Source organism: Dermacentor andersoni, chromosome 10 (genome assembly GCF_023375885.2).
Source record: "Dermacentor andersoni chromosome 10, qqDerAnde1_hic_scaffold, whole genome shotgun sequence".
Lineage (NCBI taxonomy): Eukaryota > Metazoa > Arthropoda > Arachnida > Ixodida > Ixodidae > Dermacentor > Dermacentor andersoni.
Window position 1 is genome coordinate 62,335,901 of NC_092823.1, and position 12,298 is coordinate 62,348,198.

The 12,298-nt window shown below is 44.7% G+C and overlaps 1 protein-coding gene across 1 annotated transcript; it reads left to right on the top strand.

Moving 5' to 3' along the window:
• The first annotated feature begins 531 nt into the window (after positions 1–531).
• On the top strand, positions 532–11,544 carry LOC126543856 (kielin/chordin-like protein). Its single transcript, XM_050190988.3, has 3 exons — positions 532–1,193; positions 3,424–4,112; positions 8,754–11,544. The coding sequence occupies exons 1-3, from the start codon at positions 1,079–1,081 to the stop codon at positions 8,844–8,846; spliced, it is 897 nt and encodes a 298-aa protein (XP_050046945.1). The 5' UTR covers positions 532–1,078; the 3' UTR covers positions 8,847–11,544.
• The last annotated feature ends 754 nt before the right edge of the window (positions 11,545–12,298 follow it).

A 12,298-nucleotide genomic window follows, 5' to 3' on the forward strand; every position in this document is an offset into this window, starting at 1 on the left:
ACTAGTATTTGTAGGAGCTGGAAGTTTAGTGGTTAGGACATATTCGAAGAGTGTTACAGTAGATTGATTTACTCGAACTTAGTCCTGGCTCCAAGTGATCTTGCGAATGATCAACACTGCGTTAAAAATGGGAGATTCTGGAATTATACATGGCGCGGAAACTTGCCTTCATGTGTTTAGAGAAATTGAGTTACTTGGAAAAATAAAACGTAATAATGAACGCCGCAAGAACACCTGATCGACACAAACGCTTGTACTACCTGTAATTCGCATGGTAGCTCAACGATCGCAGCGCCAGCGTTCCCTCTATTCATTTTTGTACGGAACGCCACTCTGAGGTAAGCGCGCGGAGCGCTTTGTTTCGCTACGCCGGTGATCTCGGAAGCCGCGCGGCGGATGAAGCCACGTTGGGAGGGGGAAGTGCTACTTTGGGCGCCCTCCGTTTTCATCGACCAGCGCTGCAGTCGGACGCCCGGCGGGCGGCAGACGCATGCGCAAAACGGCCGCACTCTCCCGGGTGTTTCAGTTTTTGTTCGTTTTTTCCTTCGAGCGCGGGCGCAGGGATAAAGCGGAGGATTTGTTGTCGTTGGGCAGCGGCAATTCGGCGCGGGCAGCCGGTTCGCGGTGGCTGCCGGTTCTGTTTTCTCCTGCGCCGTGTCTGGCTTCGTTCAGTCGGTTGCTGCACGTTCCGTGCGCCCCGTCGCGAGTTGCTACCGAGCCACATGGGACGAAGAACGTCATCTACGCTGCGTCGCCGACATGTATGGATGCAGCGTGGACGGAGCTGCGCGACTCAGCGACGAGGAAGCACTTGAGTCCGCACACGCTTTCCTTCATTAGCGCCTCGGGGACCGCGGTTGTTGTCAAGCTGCCGGCGGAGGCTGCGCTTTCTTCGGCGTGCGGTTTGTTGCCACCGTTCACGTTTCTACGGTTCGCGTAGGTGACCCGATGCGCAGTTCGCGCTGCGACTGTGTTTCACGCTTACGCTCAAAAGCGCTCGACAATCAAGTCATCTCGGTACCGGTTTTCCGCTGACTGTGTGACTTTGCAGTGCGCGTGTTCCGTTTGAGTATCCACGATGTTGCGCGCTAGTCAAGTCTTCGTGGCCCTTCTCTTCAACTTGGCGCCTTCCGGCGTCCTCTTCGCCGATGCCGGCGATGCGTTCCGCAGCAAGGTACCGCCGGGTACAATTGGTACGTGACTTTTCTTTTTGAACCTTCACTGGCGTCTCTCGATCGGGCTGGGTGGAAGTTGGGAGGGTGTTTTGCATTTCGTATATTATGCTCTTGATTCAGCATCGGTTTGCGCCGCGAGTGCGAAGCGCAGAAACAAATTTTGATTCGCGCACAAGGGGACGCTATTGTAGTGCGTCGCACTGGCGTCGGTCGAGTGCACTTTCGTTCGCTGACCGCGTTGTGATAGACTTGATAAACATGAAAAGGTGCACTTGAGTCGGCAGGAGTGTCAGGGCCGAGCACTTCAAATGATACCCGGACGTATGCGTTCGAACCACACAGAAGCAACGCGCAATCGTTGTCTTGGAGCTTGGCCCTGGTTAGCAGCCTGGACTAATTAGAATGTAATCGTCGCAGTCGTTCGTTCTTTATTTTTTCTTAAATAAAAGCTTATCTTACTTTTCATTCTCCCCGAGTAGGCAAATAATGGTCGTGCCAGTATTGCGCCTGATTGTGTTTGATCTGCATTTGACTTTTCGAGTAAGATCGAAGCGCAAAAGCTTTGAATACAGCAAGATCAACACCAATCTGTGTTGAGAACTGCATGTAGTAAAGCTTCACGAGTTCAACCTAAATTAGTTGATTTGGAGTGGCGGTTGTGTCATTGCTTACATTAATGCCGCACTTCACAAGTATTTACCTATATTCACTCGTTGGAAAAGAAAAACGTATGAAAACTCAGTATGCGTAGGGATCTTGTAGTGCGGTATGGGGTGGACTTATGCTAAATATATAAGGCTTGGTGTTAGTGTTTGTAACGTTCCCCACGAAGTAGCGCATTTTTTTCCCGAACATTAACTAAGTGCCCTGTGTGGTGCTTCATTAAATGGATTAGAGCGTGCCGCTCAACCTGTTGCTTTTTTCTTGTTTGCATCTTCATTAACGGCATCATGTTGAGGATTGTACATGGTCGTAAATTTTTTATGTGCTACCTACACATTATGTCAATGATATATTGCTGCTTTTGTGTCTTGAACACCGAGTTGCGTTCTGAACAGCAAGCTTTGAAGAACAGCTCTCGTAGCGGTCCAGTCAAATGCATTTTTTTCCATGCATTTTCTTTCATGCATTTTTCATGCTGCTCTTCTCAATGGTCCATAAATGAGGTGTAAAACAGATACTTGGCTAGATGTGAACGCATATATGTATTCCATCCGATGCAGAAGGGGTATAGTTAGCAAGATGTGAACAGCACTGTGTTTATAGTATACGCGTATGTACAATTTCACCAGAAAAGGTTGCATTCTTCAGCTGTTATCATTTCTCCAGACAGTAATTATCCTGTGTTTTGCGTGCCTTTGCTTTCTTTAACACTGCGCGCACGGTAGTACCAGGCCACGGAAGTGTGTTATCAGCGTGGCATAGCATTTTTGGCAGGAGAGGAGCGAGCGCAGAGTTTTCAAGCAAGAAAACTCAAGCAAAACAGATGAAAATTATTGCATACATATCAAGTCATCAGAAATTTACGTGAAGTTTACGAATATGAGTTCATTTCTCGATTTTGCGAACGTTTCGTTAAGTTTAACTAAAAAGCAATCCTGCAAGCGAAAAGGTTTCGCTCGCCAGTCTCCGCCAATCTTGCGTTTGAAGTCCTATGGCGGTGAAAAAAATACAAAATGGGTAATTGGTTCGGGCAAGTTTATTCATTCCAACAACTTCCTGAAGCAGTCGCTGAAAAATTCCCTGGGACCTAAAAGAAATTTGTTGCTTGTCATTCCATTTTTGTAGCTATCTGCGTATGGCAATTAAAATTAAATCAGCTTTAGACTGGACGAAGGCCATCACAGACCCGAGGCAGGACGTCCAGCTCCTGGCTGTCCAGAGGGCCCGTGAACGAGCGGAGAGGCATGGCCTCTCTGTACCGACATGGGGCTAGCCAACGGCTAGGTAGGGACCTGCAGGCCCCCGCTTAGCTCCTCAGGACCCCAATAATGTCGTTTGCTGCTGCTGCTGCTTTACACAGTGCGCTTGTATATGTGAAAAGGCGTGCGCTCCAAGAGAGCATTCACTCCAGCCCCTGCGCTTTGATGTCATGTCAGCGGGATTTTGCGATTTTCAATGTTGGCAGGTTGGCAGGTATGCAACTTTTGTTTGCGCACAGGCGGCAAGGAGTGTGAACCGTATTTAGAGCGTACCCCAATTGTAGTACTGTACTTAACGATATGCCCTCTAACCCTGTGCCTTCCAGAGTTGGATCTCCTCAAGATGCTGAACATCAGTACATTGCACAAAGGAGTGGGCCGTACCACAGGCCCGATCTCTAGTCTTCCGGCCTGGAAACTTTTCTCCGGTCTGAACGCTGTCCAGATCCCTCTGGAGCCCGAGTCAAGCTTTCAGCACCAGCTGGCGAGCAGCGGAGCACTTTCAGCCATCTTTGTCACCCGGCCCAATCGCCACAGCGTGGCCACATTGTTCAGTATTCACTTACCGGGAAAGATGTCGCCTCTCGTGAGGGTTGCCGTCAATTTTAGGACCCGGCGCTTTGTGCTTTCTTACACTGTGCCAGACTCTATAGCCATGCCTTTGTCAGTCGAAGATGAGGGAGCTGGCAAAGCAAGCAGGCGGGACCTCGACATTGCTGACGATATCAGCGAAGCAGATGGCACTGAGCAGGGGGCCGATGATGCAGATGAGGCCTTCCACTTGAACTCTGCTGATGTGCGACATGTCAAGTTCATGCTAGCTTCAGCTAAAGCACTGAAGAAGTCTCACGGCTGGACTTGGATTGGTGTCACCTTGACACGAGAGAAAGTAACTTTGTACGAGAACTGTGAAAAACCAGTTGAGATGGAGCTGGTGCATTCTCCATTGCTGAGGTTTCCGAGTGATGCTCTGGTCTACTTTCGCCAAGAACCTGGATTGAAACGCAAGTTTGTGGTGAGTGTGTGTGTGTTTCGTTATCATTTGAGCTGATTGTAGTATACCTAAGAGCTATAAATTAGAGCATAATGCAAAGTGCAATGTAGGTAATACAGATAATTTGCTAGGGATCTGAGTTAGATATAATAAAATGTGTTCACGAGACAATATACCAAGAAGTGGTATGCACTGTTCAAGCATTTGTTTTCTTATATCCATACTGCAATTTTGTTCATTCATGCTAGTCGAGAATTTGTGTAATATTGTTTACGTAAAGTTTCAAGACAGTTTCAGCCGTCATGTCTCGTAAGCGGTAGTTCAGTCTATGTAATTTTGCCCCGCAATGCTCAAAGAAGGATCTTTTACACTACATTGACTAGAATATCTATTAGAGTCGCTCTAAAATTTGGTAAGGTTTCCTCAAGGCGTCTGATATATATGCATCGTTTGATCACTCCCCCTTTCCATTGGGAATTGCCTTAGGGTGCCATTTAATACATTTAATACTAGAACTCCTTTCATCTTTATCGAGCATCACAATTGCGTTGTGTCCACCTTTGTGAGCAGTGGGCCTGGGAAGGTGGCATAGACCACTTAAAAAAATAGCGAGAAGTCATTATATACGTAGAAATATGCTGGGAGATTTGCCGGAAGAGAAGCACGTCGTGAGCACCCAGTGGGACACAGGCGGCTTTGTAGGCTGGAATCAAAGCTGATGCTGAGCTGGTATTTTACAAGTGCTTGGTCTTGGTCATAATGCATGTGAAACGTGTCGCGCTTCTGAAAAAAAAAAAAAAAAAGCTCCCGCTGTGACTGGCGCCTTCAGGTCTATATAGGCATTTCTGGTTAGGGTAGTTACGCGGAAGTAGCAGCTTGCTCTGATCGAGAATGTCCAGTTTAGGGTCGCGGTCGCAAAAAACTGGATTGGCGATGCCTTCACGAGCTTGTCCCATTAAGATGAGACTCTCGGTTAAAAAAAAGAGTGGGGGCACAGGAGAGGTGTCGAACGCGGCATGGAAAACACGACCGGTTTGGGAGGCTACTGGTAACTTCCGAATATTTGCTTCTGCTCACATTTGGAAGGTAACAGGAACATTTTTGTCAATGTTATGCCGCGAAATTTAATCCCGAGCAGAGAAGTTCTTTTTAACTATCGTGAAGAGAGTAAATAGTGAAAGAAGATGAAATAACGCGGTTTTACGTTCTAGAAAATGCCCTGGCTATGAAAAATTCCTAGGGGTAAAGATAAATAATCACCTCTTTTTGCAATAGAGTGTAGATACAGGTACGAGGTACGCCCGAGTCGCCCCCCCCCCCCCATGTAGAAAGCACTCATCGGGGCCTTGTGCTTACCAGCATAATGCTGTAGGCAGCCGACGGGTCAGCCTCGGATCACGTGGTAAAGTCAAACGTTGGGTATAAATAAGGCTGAGCACGATGATGATGGCGTTCCTACAACTATTTTATAGAACATGGACGCCATGTATATCCTGGTGGGGGATGTGATGGAAGTGTGCACAAAGTCGGACATTAGTTCGATAAGGCTGGTTCTAAGCTTCGTAGGTGTTGCATAATTGCATTTGTTTGAGAGGCAGCTTTTAGCTCAAGGCCAACTACGGTTTTCCGATTCTAATTTCTGTAAAATACAGAAATACTCATTAGACAATCGCTGAAGCTTTTTGAACGAAATTGGTTGCGTTGACGATATGAATGTGAACTCTACAGCCTGCAGAAAGCACCATTTTCTGTTACACCTTCAATGTTTTTTATAAAGGTTCCGGGAAGTAGGTGTGGTATAGAGAACAGAAGCAAGAAATTTTCAAATCCGCAATGCTGCACCACTAACAGTTATGGCAGTGTTGTAAAAAAAAAAACATCGGTTAGAGAATTTGAAGCGGACACACGATACATGAATTAACAGTTTATGTGAAACTGCTTTAATGTATACGAAGGTTTTGTGAAAGTCCTGCTAGCGGATTAGTTTTATACCAACTTTATAATGTGAGTTGTCGGCTAGGACACACTAGCTCAGGCCGAGCTCTGCCTTTCTTGAAAAAATATGTCTTGCTTTCTCAGACTTCTGTATAATGAATCAATTTTGTACGCTTTAGATAATTGAAAATAGTTATGTTCTTTATTGTCGAGTTGCATAGCAGTAAACATGATCCTTCAGTTTTTCCTAATGTTGCCGGTTTTCAACAGTGCAAGCAAAACATTAAGACCCAAGACAATGTATCATCCCTACAGTCGTAGCTTTTCACTTTTCCTTTTGCGTGCAATAAACCTTATCGAATTCAGTAGAGTGGGTGCCTAGCAAAACGATTTCTCCATATTTAGGTATTTAGTTAACAGTCGAATGAATTGGGCTAGCTTGTCTCATACAGGCTGGCTGAAATTTCCATCGGTGGACCTAGCAGTCATAAGCGGCCTTGTCATATTTGGCGTGTTAACCGTAAGTGGTCAGTATAGTGATGTCACGTGGTTTCGCTAGTGCCGAGGGCTATCTGTAAAGAAACAAAAAACTTGGCTCTCATTTTCTTGGTGTCACTATAAGAGAAACTAAGTGACTTCTCTACGCTTAACTTTTACAGCTAACTTGCCAAGGCGGCTGTCATTGACAAATGTAGTTCCATCCATCGAGACGTCGGCCAGCCTGCCTGAACCACTTTTCCTTTTTTTATCCTGCTTTTAACGGTGTATTTTCATTTGTTCGGGCACCATCATGGCTTTAGATTTCCCTGTATTCATATAGGAGCCCCGGAGGTAAACAGTTCTCTTAAAGGCTCATGCACTGCGTATGTCGACAATGAACGAACGAAGCGCTGCATTTTACGCTAAGTAACGCGTCGTCGGCTCTGTAGATAGACCGCTTCCCGTCAGGTTCGTAGATATGGGACGCGAACGTGCATCCTCCTCACTGACCACAGGAATTATCCAGCCAAAGTGGCCAGAATAACTAATATGGCTGTAAGCAATTCGGGTTGCGGCGTGCGTGCCATGGGTTGAACTTCTTTTCAAGCAAAACATAGAGCCGGAGGTTTCCGTTTTTGCTGCTGGAGGGCGCTTCGAAATTTCGAGATTGTCCGTTGGTCTGCAGAAGGACGCAATTTCGGTAATCAATTACTTTTAACACATGGCAACTGCGCGGAAAATGGGGACATGTGCAGACGATGCCAGCGGAGAATAACTGTCATTTATTTGAAAGGATAGAAGTATATTATAGGGCTAAATTAAGATGCGCAGGCGGCGAAAGATTCATCAAGTACGTATTTAAAAAATGTATTATAAGGTAAACGTCTGTTGTGCAACTCTGCGCTTGTGGAAACTCTACCGCTTATGTGTTCCTCTGAACTAGTTGTACCATGGTGCTGCACCTTCGTGACGTTCAGCAGAAAGAACATAGATATATTTCGGGACATGCAGAGAATCTTCCCACGTATAGTCGCGCACGTGCTATCTAAACTGGGAAAGAAATCTGGATGCGTGATATCCAAGGATAAGTAATCCAGTAGAGTTGCATGTAATGTTTGTTTTCATTAAGAATGGATTACGCTGAAAAAGAATGTGGGAATGCCATTTCGAAATGGTAGTGTTTTGCTCTTGGTGCAGGTATATTTTAGTGTATTCAAGTCGGTATTTACTCGAGTGCAAGCTTGTTATTTATCCTATGTCGTATGGCGGCTACATTGACTATTTTTACGCGAAATATGACTTGTTGAATACAAAGGGTTGGAAACTGTATTGCATATAGTCAACAGAATCGCTGTGTTGGGCTCATCACATACATTTCACGCATGCACATAGGATGTGTAACACTACAAGAAGTGATTAAGTATTTCATCAACCTTCGTACAACTGCTAGGGATGAACATATTAAAGAACTAAAACATAGCAGTGCAAGAAAGCTATAGCGTCGCTTGGCATCGATATACAGTCTGCAGCACGCCCTTTGCGGACTCGCCCAATAATAATGCTTTTTAGTCACAATTTTGTTGAAATGAAAATTGCCTCACATGAGTGCACATATTCTTCAGCAGAGACAGCGTTTCTCTCTACCAACGGATTACATTTTGTATGTTTAATGGTATAAAAAATCCTTCAAACGATAAAAATGTACGTGTTTCCAAAGTAAGCTGATACCGAGTGATAATTTTCCTGTTTGCTGATCACAGATTTATATCATTCGAAATAATTTGGTGCATATCATAGTAATATTTCTTTATTATCTCCAATAGCTGCTGAATGAAACATGGCGCCTGGTAAATCCAGTGTCAGAGTGCCCACACCGTGCAAGTTTATTTCTGCCTGTCATCTCTTTAACTTCAGTTTTAGAGGAGCCTTCCGTGTAATAAGCTTCCGCACGGGAAATACGGTTGCTGTATTTATGAACTTGTCCATAGTTTTTCAGTTCAGTCCTTGCTGAGGTTGTCTTGGCAGGAATATTAGAAAGGCAACATGTCTTTTCTCGAATGTCGTGTGGATACCCATTACATGTTTCTTTCCCATAGATGTTTTGCCAAGTGTCCCTATTCTTGTCACTAAAGACTGCAATCGCTGTTTCTCGTTTGTGCTGTCATCCTATGACAGCACGTGACTCATTCCTAAATGCTTCTAAGAATTGCGGTTTCCATTCTAAAACATTTCCAATTTTTCTTACAGGGCTCGGTTCAAGTTGCTCGCTTGTACAGTAACCGCATCACGTCGCGGCCGTGGAAGTGCTCGAGTACTGGCACTGCAAGCTTGGAAGAATGAGCTTGGCAGCCAATTTTGCGCGAATCACCCGCCAAGAGCTTCACATTATGATGAGGAGTACCATTCACGCACATCCTTATCAGAAAAAAAAAAAAAACATGAAGGGATGTGGGCCACATATAAATCGAGAATTTTGGTAGTAATTATGTGAATATTGGTCAAGAGTTGGTCGCTGGGACCATTTTTGCGAGCAGAATTAACATGTGCCTGCATTACGATTTTAATACAGTGCTTAAGGGAAGATCGACTAGTTGTAAGTGCTTACCTTATAAATGTGTTCTTTGAGTGGAATGGGGAACCACAGTGCCAAGAAAGACGGCGAGTCATTCCACTGGCTGCAAGCCATGCATAAGCAGCACGACTGCGCAAATGCTTCTGCTGTACAGTGTTGCAAACATTGAAGAAATTGTTGAGTGTTCATCCTGGTGAAAATGTTTACAATGACGTTTGTGGCAAAATGTGCGCACAACATGTGCACTGTATTTTGTGCGGGAAAATTCGAAATTGCATTTGCTTTTCGTTGACTGGGAAATTGAAGCAGGTAGCCTAAAGTATATCTGTATGTAGTGATTGCAAATTATGTTTTATTTTTGGAGGCATCGTATGTTGCATGCACGGTGTATGAATATCAGAGTTATGCTGCTTTTTTATTTGGCTTTTATGCGATAGCAGTTTTACGCAACTGACATTGCCTTGTTTTCATTAAGTGCAATAGAAGGAACAGATAGCTTTTCCCACTTCCTTGTCCTCTCAAACATCTGAAAGGCAAAGCAGGCAGTATCCGAAACCCACGGATCAATGCTTGCTCTCGAGACTCATCAAAGGGGGTTTGCTGCTTATCTTTTTTTTTAAACATTCATTAGCAGTTAACGTTAACCTCACCATTGCGATATTGTTTACCATTTCTTTATATCCAAGTCATTAATTGACTTTGTTTTGTCTCTAAGTGTGCGCATTTATCGCTTAAAATCAAATTAAATATTAAATGATTCGCGAGCCTCTTATTCTCCGAACATTTCCCAAACGTGCAGAATTTACATAATGTGCAGAATTCAAATAGTATTATAATATGGTGCCTGATGAAACACGTGAAGTATGGTCTGTGGAATCTGAAAAGTCTACTTGAAGAGGCTTATCCTGCAGCTACCAGAATAGGAAGCGACCGCTCATCACACATTTGTCTTCCTAGGCTGGCCACACGACTGTAGTTTTTATTCAAATCTCACGTATGAATTTTAAAGGTCAGTGAAACTGGCGTTTGTGTCAGTCAATAGCATTTGTGATCACCCCCGTAGCCTTCTGCAGTTTACTGCGTGAACATCTGCAAAAAAAAAAAAATCAGTCAGTCATTACTTCTAAAGAGACGTCTCACATGGCAGACCAACTCAGTGGCGAAAGCTTTGCCTGACCAAATATCTAGAATCTGTAACGGCCATTTACTCCATCTTTTGCATGGATGAAGCAGTCACCTAAAGAAAGGTCGGGATTACGAGACAAGATCGAAAAATTTGAAGAGCCGCAATTGAACCAAGACTTGTCGTTCGAACTGCTTGCTAGGTTTTTGCGTTCTTGTTCTGCGTTATAAGCGATTCAAGCAGCTATTTCTCCGCAGCAAGCAGTGGCTTTTGAAGGCGTGGAGACCACCACTAGCTAGCACATGTGCGACTCTGGTGTGGTGCACGGTACTCTGCACATATTGAAAGGGATTCAAAGTAAGCCAGTGAACCGACTTTCCATGAGTGCTGGAAATGATAGCGTGTTGTGCTGTGTATTTATGATATGTGTTTAGAAGCGCCTGTACGTGCTGCTTTAAGTGGCAAGAGAAAGTTATGTACCTAATCGCCCGTCAATGTTAAACATTCTGCCACTTGGCTTCGTAGTCCTTTTTTTGTTTGCTCGAAAGTTTCTTGGCGGCGGGCACTTATTGTCAAGAAAAATGCTACCTCGAGTCCCCACCGCCCTCTGTGGTTGTGGACATTAAGGTAAAGACTGACTACTTACGTTTGAGAATAAAGGAGTAAGGCACGTGTGCGTGTTGCAAAAAGTAATATGAATGCTCCAAAAAGAGTTTATGAAACGGTTGCTTATAGTTTATTTATCTTTTCGTGCCATCGTTCTCTTTTTTTTCACCCTTGTCATCTCTAAACATAGCGCAAACCCGTGCAGTAGTCATTTGTAATGTATTCGACGGTTAGGTTAAAAGATTTTTCTTTCTTGCGCCGTGAAGTTTGACGGCTGCTTATACTTCTGACGAGCTTGTAACCTTTGTACACAGCACTCGACCAGAAATTCTTGGTAAAAGTGTGGCATATTTATACTCATCTGCCTGCTGTGTGCCATTACACCTGCGCCCTCTGGCGTATTCCTCTTAAGGACTGAGGAGGCCGCAACTCAACATTTAAGGCAGGCATGCAGGTTCTACTTGTGCAACTTGTACAAATTAAGGATCGCGTGTAGAGGAACTCGTGTCGAAGTGATTGTAGCACTGTGGCGTCCCGAATCAATGTGTTCGTGTACGTGGTGTATGTAGTACATGTTGAATTGCTTTTTGAAGGTCAACAGGAAAGCAGGCGGCTTGCCGGAAGAAGTTCTTTCCGGTAAATCTTTTTTTTGTTTTGTTTGTTTGATGCCGTCTTTATGCAACGGATGTAAAACTAGCTTCACTCTTGGACAATATTAAAACAGCGTACACGCCCAATCATTGTAAACTGTCGTGTTCCTGCTTCTTTCTTTGTTTTTATTTTGGGGCTCGTCAAGAGAGTTCCATTTTAAGTTCAGGCACGCCGGCGCCGTTTGCTTCTGGCGGTCCATTCGCGATGCGGTCAGTAGCACAGTTTAAAAAGTCAAAGAGCGTTACACAATCTAGTCCGTAATTACCCGGCGAGTAATGCTTCCAATGTTGATTGAGAAATGGTAAGACAAATCTGGAAATGAAGAGTGACCTATATTTCGCCATGGAGAACGCTTTCGCCGCTGTCGAGGCGTTGAGGAGGGGTCGGGGAGGGGGAGAGGGGCGATTAACTGCCTGCGTTGAAGTGTCGAGCGGCACTGATAAGCGCTGGATCGGCGGCTTCCCGGCAGAGGGTCATTTCTGCCCCGTGTGAAGGTTGTTGGAAGGAGTTGATTGTACGTGCTACATTCTTGCGGTGCTTTATGTGAAGTTTACATCAAGATCCCACGTTCACAAGGCCGTGGAAAACCAAGCGCGCGATGAAGGGTTACCGAGGGCCTATAGCTTCTACATTTGGTTGACAAAACTAAGCAATGCGTGAAAACAAGGCAGCCGAAGAAGTGCGATGCGTTGTAGATTAGAGTGAAATAAAAACACTTCAGTAAATGAATTTGCAGCCAGTGTTCGTCAAATTAGCACGCCAGTTTGAAGGTATTTGCTAGGAGAATTTTGTAATGTTGCCTGAAGGTAGGAAAAAAAATTCACCGAGCCTGCAAATGAA